The sequence below is a fragment of the Phyllosticta citribraziliensis genome, assembly GCF_038025025.1.
Source record: "Phyllosticta citribraziliensis strain CPC 17464 chromosome Unknown J3D65scaffold_4, whole genome shotgun sequence".
NCBI classification, from domain to species: domain Eukaryota; kingdom Fungi; phylum Ascomycota; class Dothideomycetes; order Botryosphaeriales; family Phyllostictaceae; genus Phyllosticta; species Phyllosticta citribraziliensis.
Genome location: NW_027117341.1, coordinates 337,862 through 361,396, shown reverse-complemented (window position 1 = coordinate 361,396; position 23,535 = coordinate 337,862). Strand labels below are relative to the sequence as shown.

Genomic DNA, 23,535 nt, shown 5'->3' with positions numbered 1-23,535 from the left:
AAAGGCAAAGTATTACGTGGAAGCATTTCAGTTCTGACTTGCTGGGGCCAGATCAGCAAGCCAGGAGAGGGTGTCATTGAGCTCCCAAGGTATCGCTGAGGGTGAGCCGACTGCGGTTCGTCTGAGGTCTTGAGTGGTTTGTAGGGGACATCATAGTAGACAAAGCAAGGGACGTCCAGGCTGAGGTCAGGCGTGGCGTCAGTCGACGGGCGGCTGAGATGGTAGCGGCTTGGCACACGTGAGCAGCGGATTTCCAACTTTGCGATACCTTACCTTCCGCTAGACCTTCAACCAAGCTCCCTCCGCTCAACCTCCATCTTCACGCTTTCGACTGCAGCCAGCGACCCGTTTCTTAGCAAGCGACCTCCGCATCTCCGCCGAACCCGCTCCGCGCTCTCTTTGAGGCCCTCGCCGCTCCACCGTAGCTCTGCTCGCTCCCGATCAACCACCGCCGCACGCACAAAACTCACCTTACAACGACATTTCGTCACCAAGAACTGTCTCGCTCCCAATCGCCACTCAACGCCCTCCGTTTCGCCCTCTTTTCGTGAATCTTCACCATGGCCCCGTCCACATTTGCTTCTGCCGCCGCCGGCAGCAATTCAAACGCCAACTCGACGCGTGCAGACTCTGGCGCCGACTGGTCAGTTCTCCCGAACCTCCATTCCTACAACGCGCCATCAACACGCCCACCGCTATCTGCATGGACCACCCCAAACGTCGCACCCCGAGTCTTCTTACCTGCTGACCCAACTAGGCCTCGACGCGCAAACGGCGCAACTCAGACCTTCCGTCGTCCCTCGCACGCCGCCAGTCTCTCAAACGCCGCCAGCACCCAGAACGCGACGAGCCCTGGAGTCTACGTGCCGCCGCAGCATCGAAACGGTACTGCGAGCGCCGAGAATCGCTATGGCCGTGACCAGCTGCTTTCATTGTTCCGCCAGAATCATTATTCTGCTTCTGACGATGCATTGGTCAGTCTGTACGCCGGCAACTGGGGTCCTCAGGTCTCGAATGGCGCCGCCGAAAATTCGTGGGGCCGTGACCATGGCAAAGAAGGCCAACCTGGCCCCGACATTTGTTGGGATAGGGACGGAAACATTTTACCTCTTTCATTGACCGACATGACCGACGAGGAGAAGGAGGTGAGTACCGGCACCGCACAGAGCTTTGCCCGCCCCCTCGGCCGTTTCTGAAATGACAGCATTTCCGAACGACCACGAGCTTGCTCCCCCAACTGATGCAACGTCTGCAATTAAATTGGTGCGTAGCTGACTGGCGTGTTCTAGCACTTTGCCGGGTCTGTCAACTCGCCCCTCAAGATGCCCAACCAGAATGCAAACAAGGACAACACTGCGAAGGATGGTGTGCGCAAGGTCTCTGTTTCCCATGCGAATGGTCCAGGTAATTACGGTCTATCTTCTCCGACAACCAACCGTCCAAGCACACGCCGACGCGATACAGGAGATGCGTTCCCATTCCCAGCCACCGGTGCTTCCCCAGCCTCGAGCAGATTTACGCAAGAGTCGAATGCCGCCGTGCCGCCACCCGCGTTACTTCGCCGACGCACGGACTACAAGGATCCCTCGTCTGTCAACACGACTCAAGAAGAACGCGACAAAGACAAGTCCCAGGGCGAGACGACCGCCAACAACCCTTTTGGCGCTCTTAAGCGGATGGCCACCGGTCCACTCAGCGCTGGCGTCGCTGGCCCATCTTCTCCATGGAGCGCTGGGCCGCAGAGCGGTGGCTTTTCGCCCATGGGCAGCTTTGGAAATTTTTCGCTTGGCACCAACACTGGACAAGCTAGCACTCCTACTGACAAGAAACCTAATCTTGCTGGCCTCCGAGGCGAGTCTCGTTTCAAAGGCTTAATGAACAAGGATAGCTCCGAGGAGCTGCACAAGACTTTGAGAGAAAAGGCTTCTCTCAATAGTCTTGGCAAAGTTGCCGAAAGCGACCAGGGCCGACAGACTCCCTGGATGGAAGCCCGGCAGAATCGCGCCACCAGCAATGACACGGACCCGTACATTGATCAGGACGAGAACGCTCGCTCGGGAAGTGCTGCTCTTCTTGGTGGTCAAGACACGAGTCCCCCTAGGCGTCGCGTTACCGGTTTTGGCACGCCTAACCGTCAGGAATCTCGTGATGAATCCGGGCTTGCAGCTTTTGGGATGACCGCAGACAATACCGGGTTCAACAGCTTTCTCCAACGGGGCGCCTATGACCACCAAACTCCCCAGCATCAGGGTGGACATGGCAACGAGCCGATGAGTCCAACTGACACTAATCCTTACCGAAGCCCCGAGCACGAGAAACGCGAGCCTGATGACGTCGACACCGATGGTTCCGACATCCAGAACGCTCATCTGCCTGGACTGGGTGGTTTCATGAACCACCCCGCCTCTGCCGGCGGTGGCATTTCTTCCTTTGGTGGCCTTGGTGGACTAGGACATGTGTCTTCTGCGTACGAGGCCTCTGCTAGTGATCGCAGTCAAACTTCAAGCGCGGGAGCTAATCGTGGATTCCCTTCTCTTGGAGGCCTTGGTGGTTTACCCGGGCTTGGCGGATCTTCGGCCTGGACCTCCAATCAACCAGCAGTGGGAACTCCAAACCGGGAGCGCTTTGCGACTCCTTTTGGCGACAACACGTTCGGTTCTGTTGGGGAAATGCATTCGCCTAGCCTCGCAGGGTTGGGCAGCAACAACCTCTACACCGGCGGAGGTCTCGGAGGACTCAGCGGCTCTGGGTCCATTGGCCGCAACAGTAAGCTCGGGTCCCTTTTGCCTGTCGGCATGCAGGACCAGATGCGCCAGAATGAGCAAGTCAGGTTCGGCAGTGATGCTGGCGATGGCGACGGAGTAAATCAGCACGGATCGTTTGGTCGAAACTTTGGAGCCAACCAAGGACCACAAAGAGATACCGAAAGCCCCTTCCGCGCTGGCAGGGGCGTCTTTGATGAGTTGATGAACTCTAGTTTCCGGAGGAACGACAGCGGACAGCCAATGGAAGGTCTGGGTCACTTTGACGCGTCGACGGCTGGCGCTGTTCAGGCACCGAATCTCGCGACATCTCAACAGCCAAGCGCCAACTCTCAGCGTGGTGTTTCGCAGGGTATGCCCGTGCAAACCCCCGGTGTGAGCAGCTCGTCATCGAACCAGCCTCCGGCCGCGCAACAGCGCCAAATGGTGATGCCCGATCGCATGCGATGGGTCTACCGTGATCCCCAAGGAAACGTTCAGGGTCCTTGGTCGGGACTCGAAATGCACGATTGGTACAAGGCCGGATTCTTCTCCCCCGACCTCCTGGTCAAAAAGCAAGAGGACGTTGACTACGAGCCGTTGGCGCAGCTCATTCGCCGTATCGGCAATTCGCGCGAGCCCTTCCTCGTTCCTCAGATTGGCATCCCTCATGGCCCTCCAAGCTCGCAACCGGGTAATGCCTGGGCGAATACGGCTGTCGCTCAACCGCCGTTCGCCAACAGCTTCCCAAGCTTTGGCACGACTTTGACGGCCGAACAGCAGAATGCCCTCGAGCGACGAAAACAAGAAGAGCAGTACCTGATGGCCCGTCAAAAGGAACACCTCGCTCAGGCGCAGGCCATTGCAAAGATGACCATGGGCTCTGGGATCCACCCACACCAGCTTCAACACCATTCGAGTGCCCACAGTCTTCACAGCCAGCCGAGCTTTGGGAGCATTACGTCGCCCGGCGGCTACCAGCCTTCGCCAACTCAAGCCCCTCCACCCAGCCAAGGCACTGCTGGATTCTTCGACAACTCCTTCCGCCCCGGCCCCGTTGGTGGATTGCCCCCAATTGGAGCCGGCATGGACGTGTTGGGAAACATCAGGGAAGAGGAGGTACCTGCAATGCTGCAGCGTCTGAACTTGGGAAGCGGCACCCAAGGACCGTTCAATGCGGCTCCAGGCGCGCTCGGCAGTCAGCAGTCCAACGATGCTCACGCTCCGCAAGTTAACCAAATGTTGAACGACCGCGCGCGCTTGCAGCGCGAGCAAGCTGAGCACGATGCTCTCATGAAGGACAGCGAGGCGCAGGTGAAAGAGTCAGCCGACAGGCTCCAGCAGTTCCATGAGCTGCAGGACGAGCGGCAGAAGCATGAACAGTACCAGAATGCCATTGGAAGCGAATCTAAGCGCAAGGCCTCTCACCAGGAAGAGCTCATCAAAGCAGCCCAAGAGGAACATGCCCACGCACAACTGCGCCAACAGATGGAGCAGGCGGCCAGCAAGGAGAATGATGGAATGTCCAAGTCGGAGCCTCTGTCTTTGACCGAGCAAGTCAAGGCTGCGTCTGCCAAGCAAACTCCGGCTCCTCAATCGCCATGGGCCAAGGTTGACACTTCGATGCCGATGCCGTTCCCTCCGCCACAGTCGAGTTCCCCTCTACCCGCTCCGGCGGCGCAACGCAAGCAAAATCTTGCCGACACTCTCCACCAGGAAACCCGCTCGCGCTCGCAGACTCCGTCTGCAGAAACCCCGAGTGCTTCGATTGCACCTTGGGCCAAGGAGACGACTGAGGCACCCAGAGGACCTTCCCTTAAGGAGATTCAGGAGGCCGAGGCCAAGAAGGCCGCCGAGGTTGAGGCTGCTGCTGCCGCCGCTCGACGTGAGGCCATGGAGAAGGAATTGTTGGTCGCGGCACAGCAGGCTCAGTCTGCACCTGGTCTGCCTTCAAGTTCCAACTGGGCCAGCGGCGCCTCTCCGGTCAATGCTCCTGGTACGCCATCTGCGTGGGCCAAGGCCACTGCAACCAAGACTCCTGGGGTTGCGCCGGCGAAGAAGACCTTGCAGCAGATTCAAAAGGAAGAGGAGGCTCGCAAGCAGAGGGCGGCGGCTACCGCCGCTGCCAGTGCTGCTGCAGCAGTGAGCACTCCGGTCGCCCAAGCCATTTCTGCAGGCAAACGCTACGCTGATCTCGCCAGCAAGCAGACCCCTATTAACACCATCAACACCAATGTTGGGCCCGGTACTGGTGCCGGTGCCGGTGCCGGTGCCGGTGCCGGTGCTTGGACTACGGTTGGGGCCAGCGGAAAGATCAAGACTCCTGCCCCAGCTCCGCCGAGCCCTGCCACAACCAGGGCCGTCAGCACAGGCACTGCAGCCCCCAAGCCGAAGCCGGTGGCTCCGACGCGTGCTGCCACTTCGTCGACGCCGCTTGCCGGCACTGTCAATGCACAAGAAGAGTTTAAGAAGTGGGCTGCCAACGAGCTGCGCGGCGACCTCAACAAGGGCATCAATGGTGAGCATCCATTGAAACGCGGTGGGAGGAAGACTGGCTAATACATGGCAGTTGACGACTTTGTCTCGAACCTGCTTACTTTCCCGGCCGATCTCGAGATCGTCACTGAAGCTGTACACTCTGTCTCGCAAACCATTGACAGCCGTCATTATGCCGAGGAGTTCATCCGCCGCCGCAAGCTCGCGGACAAGGGCATTGTTGACAGCAGTGGAACCGCCAGCCCCGGCCCGGTCAACGGCTCGGGTGGTTGGTCAGAGGTGGCCAAGAAGGGATCGGCGACCAGCCAGGCTGCCTCTCAGCAGGCCAAGGACGACGTTGCGTTCAAGGTGGTTGCTGCGAAGAAGAAGGGCAGCCGGAAGTGATTGTGGAAGTCGAGAGATGTTGGGCTGTTGCATTAGTTTTGGGACAAGATTCATCGCAGATGAGGTGTAGGTGGATAAGGAGTGAAATGATGGTGTAGTTGCGTCATACGTATTGCTAGCATCACATGAGAATAGGTAGCAATAGTAGGAGCAGTAACAGTAGAAGCATTCCGGGGATGGATAACGCTAGCTGTGCCTTGAAAGAGTGAATGAATGGGTTGCTGCGGACGGGACTGCTGACAAGGTGGCTGTGCGATGGTCGCGCGCCACATTGTGGAACGCCAGCCCACCTCCGGCTGGACCGAAGGCGGGTGTGGCGCAGCGGCTCAGTTGATAGGGCCACAGGGCAGAAGGCGCTTTGGATGCAGCAACGCGACTCTGTCAGGCTACCACATCCGGCAGCGCCTCGTGGCATGCCCTGGCCAACGAATGACCGTCCCAGTCAGCCGCTGACCCCCGGCTTCATGCTGGGCTGCCGTCATGTCATCGCCGTTCCTATCCTCACCAACCGAACGCCTGGCCCTCCGGACTTCCTATATAAGGCCGGACACTCCTGATCCTCCGCCCTCGGCCTGCTCCCTTCCGTTCCCCATTTCTTCCTCACTTGTCACCGAACCGAGTCACCATGTCGAGCAACGATTACTATGGAGGTGCCGGCCAGCCTCAAGGCGGCTACCAGCAGCACTATGATCCAAACCAGCAGCAGGGATACGGCGCACCTCCGCAACAGCACGGTGGTCACAGCCCGTATCCTCAGCAGGTGCGCGACCGATGGGCCCGACGTACTTGAGCTGCTCGCTGACCTTGCATAGGGTGCTTATCCCCCGCCAAACGATCAGTACAACCAGTACGGTGCTCCTCCGTCGCACGACCCATACTCGCAGCCTTCGGCACCACCTTCGTCCTACTCGCCGGCCCCGGGCTACGGCAATGCTGTCGCCCCTTACCCGCACCAAGGTGAAGTCCAAGCGCGCAACCACTCCCCGTATCCTCCGCCTGGGCAATACAATGCTCCGCCGAGCCACCATGGCGACCAGTACGGCGGCCAACACGGACAGCAAGGCTACGGGCAACAACATCAACAGCAATACGGTGGCGCCCATGATGCTGGCGCATACGGGGCTGCTCCCGGCGCCAACGGGCCTGAGGGCGAGCGAGGCCTCGGAGCGACGCTGGTAGGCGGCGCGGGAGGAGCCTTTGTCGGCCACAAGCTAGGTGGAGGCGCACTGGGTACGATTGGTGGACTTGTCGCTGGCGCTATTGGAGCGAACGTGTTGGAGAACAAACATGAGTAAGCCGACCCCCACTGACGTTTGTACGCCACTAATAAATGCTCTAGCGACAAGAAGAAAAAGAAGAAGGACAAGAAACACAAGCATGAAAAGCACTCCAGCCACGGAAGCGACCACGGCTCGCATTACAGCGGCTCCGCGGCCATGGGTGGCTTGTACCCGCCTAGCTACAGCAGCCACGGACACGGCCATCATGGCGACAAGAAGCATAAGCACAAGTCCCACTCGAAGAGCAGGAGCAGGGGTGGAAGCTCTAGCTCGTCGAGCAGCGACTCGGACTAGACTGACTGATTTGGAGATTCCTCGGCCTTGGGATGGCTGTTGATGGCTTGGGCTAGGACGATGACGGCCGCTCACGATTATGATATCCCAAACCTTTTCCCTTCGTCTTGTCAATAGTCTTATCCACATCATCAATGCTATGTACCTTTGCGATGATTGATCCCTGCGTGGCGGGGGAGGGGCAACCCACCCGGACCTGAAAAGCAGCCCTACCGGGAAAAGCCCGGCTGAAATTTTGAGCCACACGGCCTTCTTCTGACTATTGACGTGACTCTTCGCTCTCTGCCCGCCAACACACCTGCAAACCATGGCCGACGTATATCTCGCCTTCTTCCAGAGCACCTTGCCCCAAGAGCTTGCAAGTTCCTTGAATGAGCATTTGCAGAACCTCGAGTCGGGCAACTTCGAGTCTGTCCTCGGCACCCATCTGACCCGCGCCTTGCTCGGCCACCAAAATGACGAGGCAACAAAAGACATTTCGCTCCAAAACTACAATGTTTGGAGTGACTTCATTTTCCGGCGTCTCTCTGCGCTGCTAGAGCACAAGTCGAGCAGTGCCGAGCATGACCATTTCCGCCACCATTTCTTCTTCGTCCTGGCTCTAGCGTCTCTTTACTCTTTCATCCAGTCCAACGTCACAGGACCTCCGCTCCCTTTTTCATCCACCAGGACGATCTTCACCGAAGATGTTGCATCCGACGCTACCAAGCTGTCGCAAACAAGACAGCAACTCATCAAGTCCCTCGCCGTCGACGGAGAGGGCGCATACAAACTCACGCCAAACCCCGAACTCTTCTGCCTGGCCGACACCATTCTCAGCAGCCCCGCCATCGCGCAGGCTGTCCCAAAGACGCCGTACCGCTGGGCCAAGCTGCGGCTCGACTTTCTGCACCAGCGCCTGCTGTCCGAGGTTGCGCCCTCGCTGCAGTCGTCCATCTACGCTGAGCTGGCGGAGCTGGAAAAGGAGCTGCTGGCACCGAGCGCGCCGGCCGAAGTGCGCGTGCATTTCTTGCTCGAGAGGGCCGCCGTGCACACGCACCACGGCTTCGACAAGAAGGCACGGGAGGACCTGGAGCGCGCCAAGGTGGAGCGGCGCTTCGAGTTTGCGCTGACGGGGTTGCTCGGCAAGCGCACCAAGTTTCAGGAGAAGGAGACGAGCCAGCTGGTCGTGCTGGCGAGGAGTGCGGATTCGGACGCTGCTGCTGCGGACGAAAGCAAGAGCAAGGACAAGGGCAAGGCGGTGGCGGTCGAGGAAGATGAGCAAAAGACAACGAAGCCGAAGAATCTCGATTTGAACGACGACACGCTGCTGGAGAGCATTTCGTTCTCGGAGGAGCAGCCTGCGCAGAGCTCGACGGACGTGCTGGGCGAGGATGCGTTGCCCCAGGCCTTGGCTGAGCTGGATGCTGGCAACCAGCCTATGCTTGATCCCCTGGATTCGGTCATTCTGCTGTTGCTTGCTTCGTCGATTTCCAACATGAACCCCGACAATGGCTTGACGAGAGAAGAGACGGCGCCCTATGCCACGCGTGTCTTGGAGGGCGGCAGTTCGAATTGGCAAGTTTACACGCAGGCACTGCTGGTCAGGAGTAGAATCGAGGGATACAGGCCTAGGACCATGGAGCGCGGTCTTTTACAGCTGCAAGCTGTTGTTGACCAGGTCATTGCAGACACCACGTCTGCTGACGCAACGCCCAACGGCTCTGCTGCCGAAGGCGCCGCAACCACTTTCCTGCCCAGGAGCAAAGAGGATGAATCAGCACCAGTATCGGAACGCCTGCGCTTTGTCTTTACGCTGTGCTCGCCTTCGCGCTGGGAATTGGAGTCTGAACTGGCCGAGAGATGGGTCAAGCTGGGTGGTCTGCGCACTGCACTGGAAATCTTTGAGAGACTGGAGATGTGGGCTGAAGCGGCACTGTGTTGGGCTGCCACAGAGAGGGAAGACAAGGCGAAGAAGGTGGTGCGCAAGCAGCTTTTCCATGCCACCAATGGCGACGACGAAGCTGCAGGGGACGAAGAAAAGTGGGAGGGTGCTCCGAGGGAACCTGTGCCTACTGATGCGCCACGCCTGTACTGCATCCTGGGGGATATTGATCAGGACCCTGCCATGTACGAAAAGGGCTGGGAGGTGTCTGGCAACCGGTATGCGCGGGCCCAGCGCTCGCTCGGCCGCTTCTGGATGCACGCAAACGACAATGCTAAAGCTGCAGACGCGTACCGCAAGTCGCTGCGGGTCAACCAGCTCAACAATCAGAGCTGGTTCGCGCTGGGCTGCGCCTATCTAGAAATGGCGCAGTTCGAGCGCGCCGTGGAGGCCTTTACACGCGTCGTCCAGCTCGACGACCAAGACGCCGAAGCGTGGAGCAACCTCGCCGCCGCCCTGCTGCGTCTCGAGCCTTCCGTCACCGTCTCAGACGACGACGTCGAAAAGCCCGCCGCGCCCAAGCTTGACGACGAGGAAGACGACGACCCGGGTGCCATCAATCTCGTGGCGCCCCGCCGCGACCCGCAGCAGCACATTCGCGACGCCCTGAAGGCGCTCAAGCACGCCGCGCGCCTCAAGCACGACAACCACCGCATCTGGGACAACCTGCTCACCGTCGCCGCCTCGCTCAACCCGCCCGCCTTCAACGAACTGCTGTCCGCCCAGCGCCGCCTCATCGAGCTGCGCGGCGCCACGGACGGCGAGGCGTGCGTCGACGCGACGATCCTCGAGGCCCTGGCGCGCCACGTCGCCGCGACGCACGATGACGGCTTCGACCCGACGAAGCCCGGCCTCGCGCGCATGCTCGTCAAGCTCGTCGACGAGGCCGTCGTCCCCCTCATCACGGCATCCGCGCCGCTGTGGCGCGTCGTCGCGCGGCTGGCCCTCTGGCGCGGCCGGCCCTCGGCGGCGCTCGAGGCGCACGAGAAGGCGTGGCGCGCGGTCACTTCGCAGCCGGGCTGGGAAACGACAACCGAAGCGCGCTGGGACGAGGTGGTCGAGGCGACGGTCGAGCTGGTCGACGCGTACGAGACCCTGGGCCCGCGCGAGAAGACGGAGGGCCTGGCGGCCGGCAGCGGCGCGCTGGTGGCCAAGGACTGGAGGTTCAAGGCGCGCACGGCGGTCAAGGGGATTTGTGGGCGTGCGAGGGATGCGTGGGAGGGCACGGAGGGGTGGGAGCGCTTGAGGGAGAGGCTGGAGGACTTGAAGGGGTAGGGGGGCCGTTGGGAGGGACGGGCTGCGGCGACGCGTGGGTGGTGAAGCACAGTAGAAGACTCCCGGACTGACCCAGTCACATAAGCAAAAAAGAACAATGAGAACCTCTGCACGTTCCGTACGAAAGTGTCTCGATATCTTGCGTCTATCTGTCTGTCTGTAGCACCGACAACCGCGCTGGGAAGAGCAACTCAAGCCACACCACGAGAACGCCAACCAAGGCAGTGTATTCGTCAAACATCCCACCCATCTGCATTGATGACAAACAACCAGTCAAGCAAAGCAAAGCAACCATCCAAAAATTCTCTATCATTCTTTCCATTCCGCAAATACTAGCGCAGCGGCTTCTGGCACGCATGGCGTGTTTGGCCATCTCTCTCTCTCTCTCTCTCCCTCCACCTGCCATGCCATCCAGCACAACAATCCCAAAAACGGAGATTACGCTACCAATCGCAACTGACCCAACCCGACCCAATTTTTGACCTCGCGCGTCTACAAACAAATCTATAAACGGTTCTATCCCACCGCGGCGCAACAACACTTCGACGAACGACGACTATCACTACGTAGAAGACGGGGCAACCTTCCACAAGAAAGAAAAAACGGAAAACGAAAAACGAAAAACGGAGAAACTCCCTCGCTTGTTCCTAAACAACGACGACGCAGATGACGGTGGCGGTGAGGTGGTGAGGTGAGGTGGTGAGGTGGCGACGTGAATGAATGAATGATGATGGTATATGGAGGGCGACACTGGAAGCGTGTGCAAAAGAAAAAAATGGAAAGATCATTGAGGGATAAGGGAGGAGGGAAGAGACGGGAAAGGGGTTGAGTTTAGTGCGCGAATCTAAAATCGAGGCGCTTGTTGCCGACGTCGGTCGAGTTGCGGATGTAGTCGGAGCGTTGCTGCGAAAAGAAAACAAAGTCAGCCATTTCGACGTCTACGAAAGAGGAAAGAAAAAAGGGGGGGGGAGCCAAAACATACCTCGGGCGTCATGGCATCCCACACCTTCTCGCGGCGCTTATTACGCTGGGTGTAGTACAGCTTGGTCGTCAAGAAGATGCCGATGGAGATGAAGTTGATGATGATGAGGTTGCGGTTGCCGCGGTGGTACAGCGGCTTGTCGTCGGCCTGGTAGATGTTGTTGGCGATGACGTTGCCCACCTGCACCATCATGTTGTAGAGGGCCGCCGACACGGTGCGCATGCCCACGTTGCTGCTGTTGCGCGACGTCCACGCCACCACGATCGCGTGGCAGTAGGGGTACGACAGGAGTACTGTTACGATGGCGTACGTGCCCCACCCGTTCACCATCATCCCCGGCCAGAAGCGCAGCGCGAAGATGCACGGCAGTGTCCACAGGTTTTGCACCATGGAGACCAGCGTGCGCTCGTTGAGCCACCCCGACACGCGTGAGATGAGGAGGAGCGTCATGATGTGGAAGACGTTGGCCGGGATGGTCAGGAGGTTGACGGTGAACTAGCCAAGTGTCAGTGGTTGGTCACTTTGGGACGGAGGGCTAGAATGCGCCGACAACTTACCGTGCTGTATCCGATTTGCTTCAGGATGAGCGTGATGTATTGGTCCACCGGCGTCTGGGGCACGTAGGCCAGCAGGCCGATGGCATACAACGGCCACATGTCGTAGTCCTTGGCGGCGTGCCAGAGGCGTCGTGGAGTGATGGCTTGACGGTTGTGCATGTCGCCCTTGGACGGGTCGTCGCGCAGCACGCGGTTGACGGCAATCTTGAGCTCGCGGTCGGTGAACCAACCGTTGGGACGGAACCATGTCTTGGTCTGCGTCGCCGACGCCGGCATCATGAAGAACGACGCCAAGCCTACAATCAGCGTGATGATGCCTTCGATCAGGAAGAGCCATTGCCATCCAGCCCAGCCGGCCACGCCGCGCATGTGCAGCAAGGCAAAGGCGAGCAGTGAAGTGATGATGGTCGTCAGGGACAGCGTCGTCCAGAAGTAGCTGAGGCGGATTGGCAGCTCCTTGCTGGTGTAAAAGTAGGAGAGCCAGAGCACAATGTCTGGGATGAAGCCGCCTTCGATCAATCCCAGGAGCACTCGCGTGGCGAGGAAGCTTCCCTTGCCGCTGATTCTGCATTGGCAGATGGCGACAAGCGACCAAAGAGTGATTTGCATGGGAATCCAGCGGTCAGGTCCTAGCTTCTTCGATATGAGCTGCGAGGGAAGCTCGGCGCAAAGGAAGGCAACTAAGAACAGCGTGTTGCCTAAGTTGTAGTCGTTGGTGTTCATGTTGAGGTCGTCAAGCATGTTGTCCGAAACTGCCTGTTTGAGGTTGCCGCGGTCCACTTGCAGACCGAAAAACATCATACACTGCCAAGTGTTAGTCCTCTGTGGGCCCAGTTGGGAAGGTCCTTGATATTCACTCACCGCCCAAAAGCAAACGCGCATGTCAAGCTTGCGAACCAACTTCTTCTCCTCTTCCGGCGTCCAGGTGGCGTCCGGATCAAACTCTCCTCGGCATTCGTACTGGGCCTTTTCGTACGTGTTTCTCCAGTAGTCGGCGACGTCAGGGTCCGAAAAGGGGTTGTTCTCGGTGTAGCCACTGGAGCCAGTCGACTCGACTTCGTGGAAAAATTCGCCCTTGGGAGGCACAGGCTCAGCTTCAAAGGCAACCAAACCGGGTGCTAACGACCCGGTCGGTTTGCCCTCGGGTATCTTTTCGGCCTGCGGAGAGGCATGTTCGTTGGAAAGGGAGTCCCGGCCCATGGTGGAAGAATATGGAGACGTCGAAGGCGATGATTGCTCTCGCAGAGCCAGAGTGTGCTAGAAGACAAAACATTTTATAGTATCCGACGAGTCGGGTAGAGTAGTTGCAGCGGACAATGGTGTGATTTGGAGCAGCAAAGATGCCAGCAACGGCGAAGATGGTTACAGGGGAATCGCCGAGGGCCCCCAAGCCGGCCAGCCAGATAAAGCGGGCATGATCACGACAAGGGCCTTTTCCTCATTGGCCGCGCTTGTCTCGAGACCCGTGTGTAAATCACTTTGAAGGAGCAGCGGGCCCAACAGTGGAGCTCTTCCAATGCCATGTGTGATCGCCTTGCGGAATTTGCTCCATGATGGGCGTCAAAACAAGATGGAGATGAAGACGATTTGCCCCAGTGAGGTTACAGTACAGAGAGGAGCCGGAAATAACCGACTCCGTTCCCCATTAGCTTCGGCTCGAGAGCGCCGTCAGATGGCAAACGAGGTTGACTTTTTGTTGTTGCTTGTTGCGTGGGGTCGATACGAATACCTAGTTGACGCGTGTCAGACAAACTCGACGCCTCATCACCAGAAGAAGTCGGGATAAGTTTCTGGCCAAGCTGTGGCGACAAGCTTCGGACAAGCCCAAAGGCAGGAAGAGGGAATGCCGACTTGGGCTCCGGTGCGAAATGTGCGCCGTTGTGGGCGGCCCAGCAGTGCATCACCGCATGCCTGTATGTCGCGATCGCGTTTAGCGAATGTCGTGATCCAGCCCTCACCCACCGAGGGCAGCTCTTCCATCTTCAAGCCTCTTGGCCCGCATCCGCCCAGCCTCTTGATTGACCAAAGCCTTGCGAAGCCTACAACCGCGCCGGCGCTTCTCAGAGATAAGACGGCGCCTCACCGACGCGGCGCTGCGCAGTCGCCATCCCAACGGCGGCTGTCGAACATGCAACATGGCAGTTCGAGACCTGCCCGCCATCCATGCCCTTTGGCGCACTCGCAGGCGTTGCGCGTCAATCCCCGGTGCACCCATTGGTCCGTAGTATTTCGGTCGACCCAACGAAAAAGCCTCGGCATCCATGGTCGAGTGCTTGTCGCGCCGATGTCATGATTTTCCCGGAACCTTGCGCGCGCACCGACAGGCCGTGTCTTCATCGCCGGCCCGACCCGACCGTCAGCAAAGCGGCGGAGAGCCTCACGAGTCGGCCGCTGTCGTGAAACGAGGCCTCTTTGTCGCATGCCACGCGCATGAGGCGTGGTGTTGAGGTCAGCGATGCACGAATCTGGGTCGGGAGCGGGCGGCGGCCGGGAGCTGCACCAACGCCTCGCTTAGGCGCACTAGCCGCATGTGGAAGGTCCTGGAAGAGAGATCAAATCACGACGACAAAGAATCTGACAGCCACACGCCACGCCCTATCAATTGTGTGCTCATGCCGACAAATCAAAGCCTTGAAATTTCTGCAAACTCTATGTCGGTCGCCAAGTTTCCCCTCCAAAAGGCGAAAGTAAGCGCCACAGAAAACTAAACAACCTTGCGGCGTCTGGAAATGTCTGTAAATTCAAAGACGGCTTGCATTTGAGATCGTGGTTTGCACATGCCCGCTGCTTTCTTCCTCCATACGTCACGGTTTCTTGTCTGCATCGACCAAGGACGTTAGCCACCGCTTCCTCCCTCATCTGGCACTCAACACTTGGTCGGAGATCAGAAAAAGTACAGCAGGTACTCACCTCTCCCTCTCTCCCTCTCAACCTGCCCATCTCCCCACCAGCCCCACCCACCACCACTCCCACTCGCACCCATCCTCCCTCTCTCCAGCGCCAACGCCGACATCGCCACCGCGCGCTGCGCCCTCCTCCGCCTCTTGGCTCTCCTCAATCGCACCACGCACGCGCGACTCAGCGCAAACAACGCCACGACGACCGCAAACGTCGCGGCGTAGAGGCAAACGGCGTCCGCGACGCTGCTCGCCGGCGAAAACGACAGCGTCAGGGGGAGCGTGGTCCAGGCGCGCATAGCGCGGCCAAAGGCCGTGGCTTCGTGCGCGTGGTGGTAGGATGTGTATGTGGCAAGCGGTGGCGAGTTGGCGCCGCCGCCGGACGAGTCGGTTGAGGGGTTGGATGGAGGTGGAGGCGGGTTTGTGTCGAAAGGCCGCACTGAGGCGGGCCGGGGGAGGAGAAGGGGTGGCATGGTTGGCAAGCTGGTTGGACTGACGCGAGAAGTGGAAGAGATGGGACAAGTGACGGACGGTCTCTTCACCTCAACAGGAGCTGGGAAATGCAATGAATGTGAAATCTCGATGCGCCCAAAGCGAATGAATGACCAAGTGAGTGGCAGTCAAGCGACAGAGGTGAAATTTGTCTGCGCCAGACCGAGCGCTTTGTGAGACCCCTATATACACACACCTGTCCATCTACCACTTCAATCTCCCCGTTTCTTTTCCCCGTCTCGTCTGATAAAAAGACTACAGTAATCTCCAAAGCTGCAGCACCACGCATCTCTCCCTTTCTTCCTCCCTCCACGCTACCAGCCCAGTGCAGCCATGTCTGTGATCACCCTGCATCAAAACGCCGCCGTCCATCGCACAAAAAATCAAGCCAATGCCCATCCACAGCACCGAATCGAATCCTTCTCCTCTACCTTATCAGATAGACACGCAGGCGGGCAGGCAGGCTGGTGGTGTCGTAGCTGAAAAGGCTGTGGTGGTGTGTGTGTACGCCCAGACATCTGACCTACCGTACCCCCACGGACGCGGCCCAGCCCGGGGCAGCTCAACCCAGCCGCCACGCCACAAACACTCGCGCTGAAAAGAGACGCACACTGCGCATGCGCAATATTCTCCGCTGTGCAGCTATGTCGTCAACGACGCTGACAACTGGGAAGTCCTTCATCAGCTGCCTCGTTCCTTTTGAGCTGAGCAGGTGGATCAGGAGAGGAGAGCAGAGGAGAAGTAAGGAAGGACGGCGGGGCGGGACGGCAAGGCATGGCATGGCATGGCATGGCTGACGATTGATCGATGACGGGATCGACTGACTGACTGACTGACTGACTGCACGACACACACAGCACGCACACACTCAACCACTCATCAGACATCAACAAATTCAATACTACACAATACAGCAAACTATTTGTACAATAGAAGACCTTCATCAAGCCAAAAGAATTTCAAAAGCGGAAACCATGAAAAAGTATTCCTCCCACGGAAAAGGGAAAACAAAGAGGAAAAGCGATTAAATGAAGATGAAGCGCGACAAAGAGGTCGGAGGAGGAGTGAGGTGAGGTATCGCGCGCCACAGCTAACCAACCATCCAAGCAATCCAGCAGCGACAGCAGCACCATGCACTTGCCTACCTATCTGCTTACCTGCTGCTCACTGACCCGCGGGTGAGGCAGACAGTCAGGCGAGTTGGTAAGTAGGTAGGCAAGACCCGCCCGTCTCTTCCGTCCCCTTTCGTACATTTATTTTGCCGTGTGCCTCGTCATCAACCATGCCATGCCCATGCCCATGCCATGCCATGCCATGCGGTATCATTTCATCCATCCATCAGTCCATCCATCTAACCTCGTAGCAGCAGTAGCAGCGAGCGCGCAGCACGCGAACAACAAAGAGAACCCCCTCAAAAACATCCCAGTCGCCACATCACCAACACACCACCAAACCGCCCACTGACTCCCTCACACTACGCCGACTCCTTGCGGCCAATCTTGCTGCCCCTGCGCATGGCAGCCGCAACGCTGTACGAGCTGCCGCGGCGCTCCAAGCCCGGGCTGCCAATAGGCGGCAGCTCGACGGGCGGGATGCCGATCTTGGCCTCGAAGATGCGCTGCATCAGGCCCTGCACGCTGCGCTGCAGCTCGAGCCCCATCTCGCGGTTCAGGAGCCCGACGAGCAGCGGCGCGAAGACGGGCACGTGCTTCTCGAAGTCGTCGCCCGTGGGGAACGTCGCGTAGCCCTCGAGCACGTCGATGACGACCGGCCGCCACGTGACGATGTTGCGCTGTTGCGTCTCCTCGTCCAGCGCGATGTAGGACGATACGATGTCGACGCACAGTGGGATGAGCGCCGCTTCCGTGTTGGCGCGGTTGAGACGCCGCTCCGACGACGTGTCGTGGTACATGCGGAAGAGGATCGAGACGTAGACGGCAGCGGCACCCGATTCCTGCTTGAGCAGGTTGGGCGGCTGCTTCATGAAGCCCTCGCGGAATAGACGCGTGCGGAGCTCGCGGTCTTCGTTGAAGCGCTTGGCGAATTGGTACGACTTTTTCAGGAGCATCATGAGCCGCAAGAGTTGCGGTGAGGGAATTTGGTTGTAGACGTCGTCATTGGAGAAGAGCTCGTTGACCGTCTCGATCATGAGGAGCTGGAGCACGCATTTGGTGATGATTTGGTTGAAGAAGCGCCGGCGGGCGGCCGTTACGACGACGGGTGCTTGTTGGAGGGATGTGTCGGGACGGTAGTCTTCGAGCTCCGCGTTGCCGGAACCGTTTGAGCTCTTGTGCGAGTCAGATTGTATGCCAGCTTCGGGGCCGATGTGCAGGCCATTGATTCCCAGCGAATTCGGACCCATGTCGTCCCCCTCTTCGTCTGTTGGTCTTTCCAACTGGAGGTCCGTTACACTCTGCGCATCTGCTGAGCGCGGCGTCTTGGATCCGTTTGCCGTAGAAATGTATGTTGACGAAGTTGCCGCAGAGAAGAGAGATGTGGCTTCCGTCCGGTGGAATAGGTCAACAAAGGCGCTGACAATCTTTTCCCAGTGGCCTGGGGTAAATTTTGTGACGTTTTGGTGGACAAGTTGTTGCAAGCAATTGCTTCCAATCCTGGCCAGGGTATCGTTTTCCTGACATATGCAAAGCCCCAGTAATTCCAGAAATCGGTCCAGCATATATTCAAGGGAATCAAAAAAGTGCGTAAAAAGGTTTATCATGTGACGGAGTGCTTGGATGAATGTCGTCGACAGCCACACCGTGAGTTCCTCGTGGTTGAGTGCCGTGGTCATTTCCGACTTGGAACGGAGCACCATGAAGATAGGGTAGAGAATCTGGCGCCATAGGGTATCCCAGAATTCCTGCGGGAAGGCCCCGCCGTATGAAGTGAGAGTTTCGAAAAGGTAAGTTAAAGCCCGTGACCGGACCTCGAGGTCTTCCCCAGTCATGAGGACGTCGTGGTAGGCAAACAGCACAGGGAACCAAAATTGCTCCTCTTGTGTCTGTCTCGTCGGTTGCTTTGGCATGCCAGTCGCCTGGGGTTCGTCCTTTGGCTTCCCAGAAGTGTCTGACAGGGGGCACTCTGGTGTCCGCAGCATCTTGGGAACACTAGACTTGAGCGTCTCAATGGCCTGCAAGGACTTGCGTTGGAACTTGTGGTTCTTTGAAAACTCGGTCAAGCAAACAATGAGGTCCGCAAAGGCGCCCTGAGAGATGACGACACCGAAGCGATTATTGTATACTTGGCTGACGTTCTCAAAGGCGAGGTTGACGATGCCCTCTAAAGGGGTGTTAGCTGGGATCAGCAATTTCAAAGATGAGACGTACCATATGGCTCCTTGGCAGCGACAGTGAAGACGCCAAACATGGTGCGCCAACCACTTCGGATGTTCTCTCCCCTAGCCTGAATCATCTGGATTAGACACCTCAAGACCATGTCCTTGACCATGACCACACTCGAATTCTTCATTATGTGCTCAAACGGCTTGAGGAAGTCCTTTTGAAACTTGAAACCAGGAAGCTCTTCAATCTCCATAAACTTCATCGACAGCTGACGGAGGGAGTTGAGCGCAAAAAAGACCACGTTGGTGTTGGTATGGCATCCGACTTGGTTAAAGTGCTCTCCCAAAATTTGCCAGATATTGGTCCACTCGAAACGCACACGGGTCATGTTGTATCCTGAAATTTCAACAATCTTTTGAAGACTGTAGGTGCGCGGGGAATCGCTTTGACCAGACGATTGAATCTCTTGCCAACTGACCTGGGTGAGCGCCCTGACAAAGTGGACAATGGCCTCGCCGGAGAGATTGGCTGTGTGAGTAAAGATGCGATCAACAGCGCGAACCATGTCCGCTGACCTGCTTTCCAAAGCCGCCTCGCTTTGATAAAGATTGTTCGTGGAAGATCGTGTCCTGTTCCGGTTTGGTACTTGAAGAGACTTTCTGGACGAGTTGGATATTTTGGATGACTGCGAGCTGCTGCGCATGAGGTCCGGCACAGCAGCATCTTCAACGCCGGCGGAGATGAGCTGGAAGCGATCCAACTGGCTGATGCAGGTAAGGATATCACGCCAAGACTCTTTCAACAGGTTGCCCTCGTGCTGGGCAACATCAAGCAAAGCGTAGAGGGCCTCAATGTTCTTAGCCTTCATCTCACTGAGGTTGTAGAGGTTGGTGAAGCGAGAGAGAGAGGCAACAAAAGCCTGCCGGGGGTCTTCCAGATCAAACAGACAAGCGACGCGAATGGCAAGCTTCTGACCCTCCATGCACAGCTTGATGAGTTCCAAGTTGTTCGTATCTTGTGCTTGGCCCGAAAGTGCCGTGAGGAATGGCATCCACGTCACTTGGAACATGGGCCCAACGTGTTTGGCCGACGTGGCAGGGATGAATTTGGAGATGGGGAAGCGAGTCGGTCCCCGCCGCTGAGCCCGCAGCAGACTCTTGTAGAGCTGCTCTGTCCTGTTTGCCATTTGCTCGGAGGCTTGCACGTAGGCTTCTCTTTGCAGGTCGCGTCCAACATTTGCCAGGGCCTGGCCGATTCCGGCCGTCAACCCCTGCGTGTTGGTCTGCTGGACCATACCCAAGTTGGCAGCAGACTCTCGTTCAGTGTCGAGGACAATCTCGTTGCTCGCAATCTCGTCGTAAATATCCTTGAGGTACTTGTCCGGAAGGTCGGCGTTGTCGTTGATTCCCCTGTTGTTCTTGATGAAATCTTCAGGTGTCATGCGGCGACCCTTCATCTTGGTGCTATGCTGGTCTGTGTTGAGCATAATGACCGAGTAGGCCAAGACGTATGCAGTGTCGGCGTTGGCGAACGCGCTCGGATTGCCAGTCATGTACCGTTCAGCGAATTTAAGCATGAAACGATCAATTTTTTGAGCTTCGCCAGGCAGTCGGAAACTTTGAAGGAAGCGGCGCAGGGCGTCGACAAAACGCATTCTCGTAAAGTCCATGAGATCCACAAAGGCGTGCATCGTCTTGACATTCTCGTCATCACCTTCGCCAAGAAACTCGCCCAGAGCCTTCTTGTCAACTTGCTCATTGGTTATGAAGAACCTCGCAATGTCCTCGGGAGAATCTGACGGGATAAACTTTTCCTTGAGCAAAATCTTGATTCCGCGCTTAGGCTTGTAGTTGAATTGTCGAATCGCATTATTCAAAGCCGTCTTGCGCTGCTTTGCCTTTTCGAGTTGAGTGGGATCGTCTTCGGGAACAGGTGTGCTCGGTGCGTTCGGAGAGTCGACAGCGGGCGAGGACGAGATTCCGGCTTTGACGTCCATGGACTCGCGAAGTTCATCGGATGACGGTCTCGATTCGTTCTGACGCATCGCCGCGTTGGCGTCGTTGATGCTCTGCTGAGACCAATTCACCAAAGACCGGAGAATCTCCACCAATGCCTCTAGTGATTCTTGCTTCAAGGAGTATTCTGGCGGGAAGCCTTCGTCGACCTCGTTTGTTGGCGGTATGGAGACGGTGGTGAGAGAAGGAGGCAGAGTGCCGCGAGATTGCCACTCTATGGGGCTTGGTGCCTGTTTGGCGTGCTTTTCTTGATACGCCATTTGCTGCTGTGGGGTGACGACGACTGGTGTACTCGATATCCTCGATAGATGCTCAACAATCTTCTGAAAGTGGTTGTCGAGTGCTGTCCTGTCGCAGTCGTAATTGAGATATATCTCGACCAAGGTCCTCGGGTCTTGGGCCATCCTGTTTAGTATGACCATGATGTACTGCTTCTGGAATGCCGGCGCAGAGCGCTTTTCTAATACAGCAAGGTAAATCTCCTTCAGAAACACCTCTATTTCCTTCTTGAGCATCACGCGCAACTGCTTCAGCATGCACCAAAATACCTCGCAGCTGACTTCGAAGACTTGCTTGAGCGAGCTGGCGCCGTTTCGACTCAAGCTCAGGCAGAGGTACTGCTTTATGGCCTGGACAAAGGTTGTCGGCTCAGCAGTGTTGCTGCTCCGGATCGTTGCAAAAGGAGAAATGAAGACGGCGACATGGTTTACGAGAATAGTGTGAATAATGTGCAACGACAAGAGCTTCGATCGCATGCTCTGGGACCGGGGGTTTTGGGCCTCTTCTACAGGGACTGACTTTGTGCTGAGGCGGCACATGGCACGGAAAATTAGATAGGCGTCCTTGACGTAGATTTCGTCCTCTTCCTCTTCCTCGGAGGGGTCCGCACTATCCGCTGCCAGCTCGTTGGAGCGACCAGTACTCAACCTCGAGGTTGCGCGTCGGGCATTTGCTCGCGTGACCAATGTTGGCGCATTGTCTTGGATCCTCGCGTCGTCGAAACTCTTGCGGTTCTCGAAACTTTGCAGTGTGATTTTTGCAGTCCCATCTTTTTCCACTGGCATCTCGGACGGGCCTTCCGTCGAGTCTGCCTCGCCCTCATTCTCTCCGTCTCCATTTGCGTCGATTCCGCCCAGGTCGCCAGATTCTGGCGCAATGTCCCCTGAGCTATTCTTGTTCAACGAGGTCTTGGACAAATTGAGCCTGGCCTCTTTGATCCGCAATCGATCCTTGACGCGCTCAAAGACTGTGCCGACCATTTGTGTCAAGGCGCCCTGTGCGACCTGTTGGTTGTTGCTGGATTTTGAGTGCAAAAATATATTGTACGTCTGTCGCACAGCCTTCAAAAGACCGGCACCGTGCACGACGATTTTGTCATTGAGGATTGCGGAGAGGAGCGATTTGAGGATTTGCAGTTCGACATCGACGTGAGTGGCGTCCATCTGAAAGCAGTCGCAGATGGTATCAATGGCGCGATCAATAAGGGGCGGCTGCTCGGGTGCGCCTGGAACCCCCTCTACCGGATATGCAAAATATGAATAGCTGATGAGCTTTCCGATGCAGTCCAAGGCAGAGGTGACGACTTGGACGGTGTTGGCTTCGGTCGCAAGCTGCAGGGGTTCAAACAGCACCTCGGGGTCGATGCTCGCGGGGTCTCCATCACTCTTGATGGCTGAAAGAGCCTTTTGTGTAGAATCAGCCAGTTTCTTGTTCTTGCGCGCATCTTTCGAGGCGGTAATGGTTTCCAGCGCCGTCACGACGAAAACGAGGGAACTCCTTGTAGAGGTTCTAGCGGTTGTGTTTGTGGCAGCGGTGGACTGGGAATCGGTGCGGACTCGAAGTGAGGGCGGATTTGGTTGGCTGTCGGAGGGTTCGGACGGAGGGACTTGGCCTTGGTCGTGAGGAGTTTCTTGGTCTTCGGGGAGGGATATGGTAGGGGGTGCTGGAGTTCCAGGACTTGTTGAGTGTTCGGACTGTGGTGGCTCGTCATGTTGCGCGGGCTCGTCTGAATGTGCAGCGTCGTCGTCGTCGTCGTGTGCTTGTTCGTTCGTGTCATGTTCGGCGGTGGCAGGAGCGGGAGGCTGATCTGCGGTGTCGTCGTCTTCAGGGGCAGGTACAGGAGCATCTCCGATGGTTGCATATTGGTGCTCTGGGCTGGGGGCGTCGTCTTGGAGTTCTTCCGCCTGCGGAGAAGGTAGGTCGGCGTGGTCGTCCAACTGCGGGTCTTGGACTGGGGGTTGAGGTTCTGAGGTAGCCATGGTGTCCAATTGGGGCGCAAAAGTGTGGATGCAAGTGCAGGGCTCACAGCATAGCGCGGCGGCAGAGATGGGACGTCCTCGAGGGAGCGGACAGCATAGGAGAGCGGCGGCAGAGTTGTGGTGGTGGTGGAGTAGGTTGAGCGTTGGTATCCCAGCAGCGATGCGTACGGTAGCGGCATACGTGCACTGGACTGAAGCTAGCGGCGGAACCCACAGGCACTGATGCAACCTGGCGCTGGCTTCTGGCTTGGTACGGTACCTACGCTTACCCGGCTTAGCTAATGCCCGAGAGTTTTGCCGGCGTGCGCGCGTTGACGGGATTACTGCCAGGGTCCGCTTACTAAGGCGACTGGACTGGTGAGTTTGGATGCGTCAGGCCTGTTCGGGCCAAGCAGCATCAACGGCTCCCGCTGGGCTCAACGACAACAAATTGTTCAATTACTATTCTTTGAACAGTTCCTCTCCTTCTCGCCCCAATTGCAGTGCTTCCTCTCTACCAGTGCACCTCCCCGCCCGGTCCCATCCTCGTCCCCCGGGGTAATCTATCTACCCGGTAATTTACCGCAGCCAACCAACCCTAGGCCGCTGAAATCCGCTGCCGTGCGGAACGCCAACGAAAAGCTGTTGGGTCGGACTGCGAGAATCATCACCACCTTCTC

General features: G+C 57.5%; 6 protein-coding genes across 6 annotated transcripts; 3 read left to right on the top strand and 3 right to left on the bottom strand.

The window, feature by feature from the left end:
- Positions 1-300: 300 nt before the first annotated feature.
- On the top strand, positions 301-5,858 carry J3D65DRAFT_618432 (uncharacterized protein). Its single transcript, XM_066799647.1, has 4 exons — positions 301-643; positions 758-1,145; positions 1,290-5,259; positions 5,311-5,858. The coding sequence occupies exons 1-4, from the start codon at positions 561-563 to the stop codon at positions 5,619-5,621; spliced, it is 4,752 nt and encodes a 1,583-aa protein (XP_066656648.1). The 5' UTR covers positions 301-560; the 3' UTR covers positions 5,622-5,858.
- Positions 5,859-6,246: 388 nt separating this feature from the next.
- J3D65DRAFT_666106 (uncharacterized protein) lies at positions 6,247-7,195 on the top strand (the record flags this gene model as incomplete). Its single annotated transcript, XM_066802892.1, has 3 exons — positions 6,247-6,381; positions 6,434-6,912; positions 6,961-7,195. The coding sequence occupies 3 exons, from the start codon at positions 6,247-6,249 to the stop codon at positions 7,193-7,195; spliced, it is 849 nt and encodes a 282-aa protein (XP_066656647.1).
- A 281-nt stretch (positions 7,196-7,476) lies between these two features.
- On the top strand, positions 7,477-10,419 carry J3D65DRAFT_277768 (uncharacterized protein). Its single transcript, XM_066795032.1, has one exon. The coding sequence runs from the start codon at positions 7,503-7,505 to the stop codon at positions 10,392-10,394; it is 2,892 nt and encodes a 963-aa protein (XP_066656646.1). The 5' UTR covers positions 7,477-7,502; the 3' UTR covers positions 10,395-10,419.
- Positions 10,420-11,106: 687 nt separating this feature from the next.
- On the bottom strand, positions 11,107-13,333 carry J3D65DRAFT_692812 (major facilitator superfamily domain-containing protein). The gene is made up of 4 exons (XM_066803949.1): positions 12,795-13,333; positions 11,934-12,737; positions 11,377-11,871; positions 11,107-11,297 (listed from the first exon to the last, which is right to left on the bottom strand). The coding sequence occupies exons 1-4, from the start codon at positions 13,131-13,133 to the stop codon at positions 11,226-11,228; spliced, it is 1,710 nt and encodes a 569-aa protein (XP_066656645.1). The 5' UTR covers positions 13,134-13,333; the 3' UTR covers positions 11,107-11,225.
- A 1,335-nt stretch (positions 13,334-14,668) lies between these two features.
- Positions 14,669-15,244, bottom strand: J3D65DRAFT_618422 (uncharacterized protein). Its single transcript, XM_066799646.1, has one exon. It carries the CDS (start codon positions 15,127-15,129, stop codon positions 14,818-14,820), a length of 312 nt encoding a protein of 103 aa, XP_066656644.1. The 5' UTR covers positions 15,130-15,244; the 3' UTR covers positions 14,669-14,817.
- Positions 15,245-16,644: 1,400 nt separating this feature from the next.
- Positions 16,645-23,068, bottom strand: J3D65DRAFT_277742 (uncharacterized protein). The gene is made up of 2 exons (XM_066795031.1): positions 18,649-23,068; positions 16,645-18,601 (listed from the first exon to the last, which is right to left on the bottom strand). Exons 1-2 carry the CDS (start codon positions 22,874-22,876, stop codon positions 16,797-16,799), a joined length of 6,033 nt encoding a protein of 2,010 aa, XP_066656643.1. The 5' UTR covers positions 22,877-23,068; the 3' UTR covers positions 16,645-16,796.
- Positions 23,069-23,535: the final 467 nt, after the last annotated feature.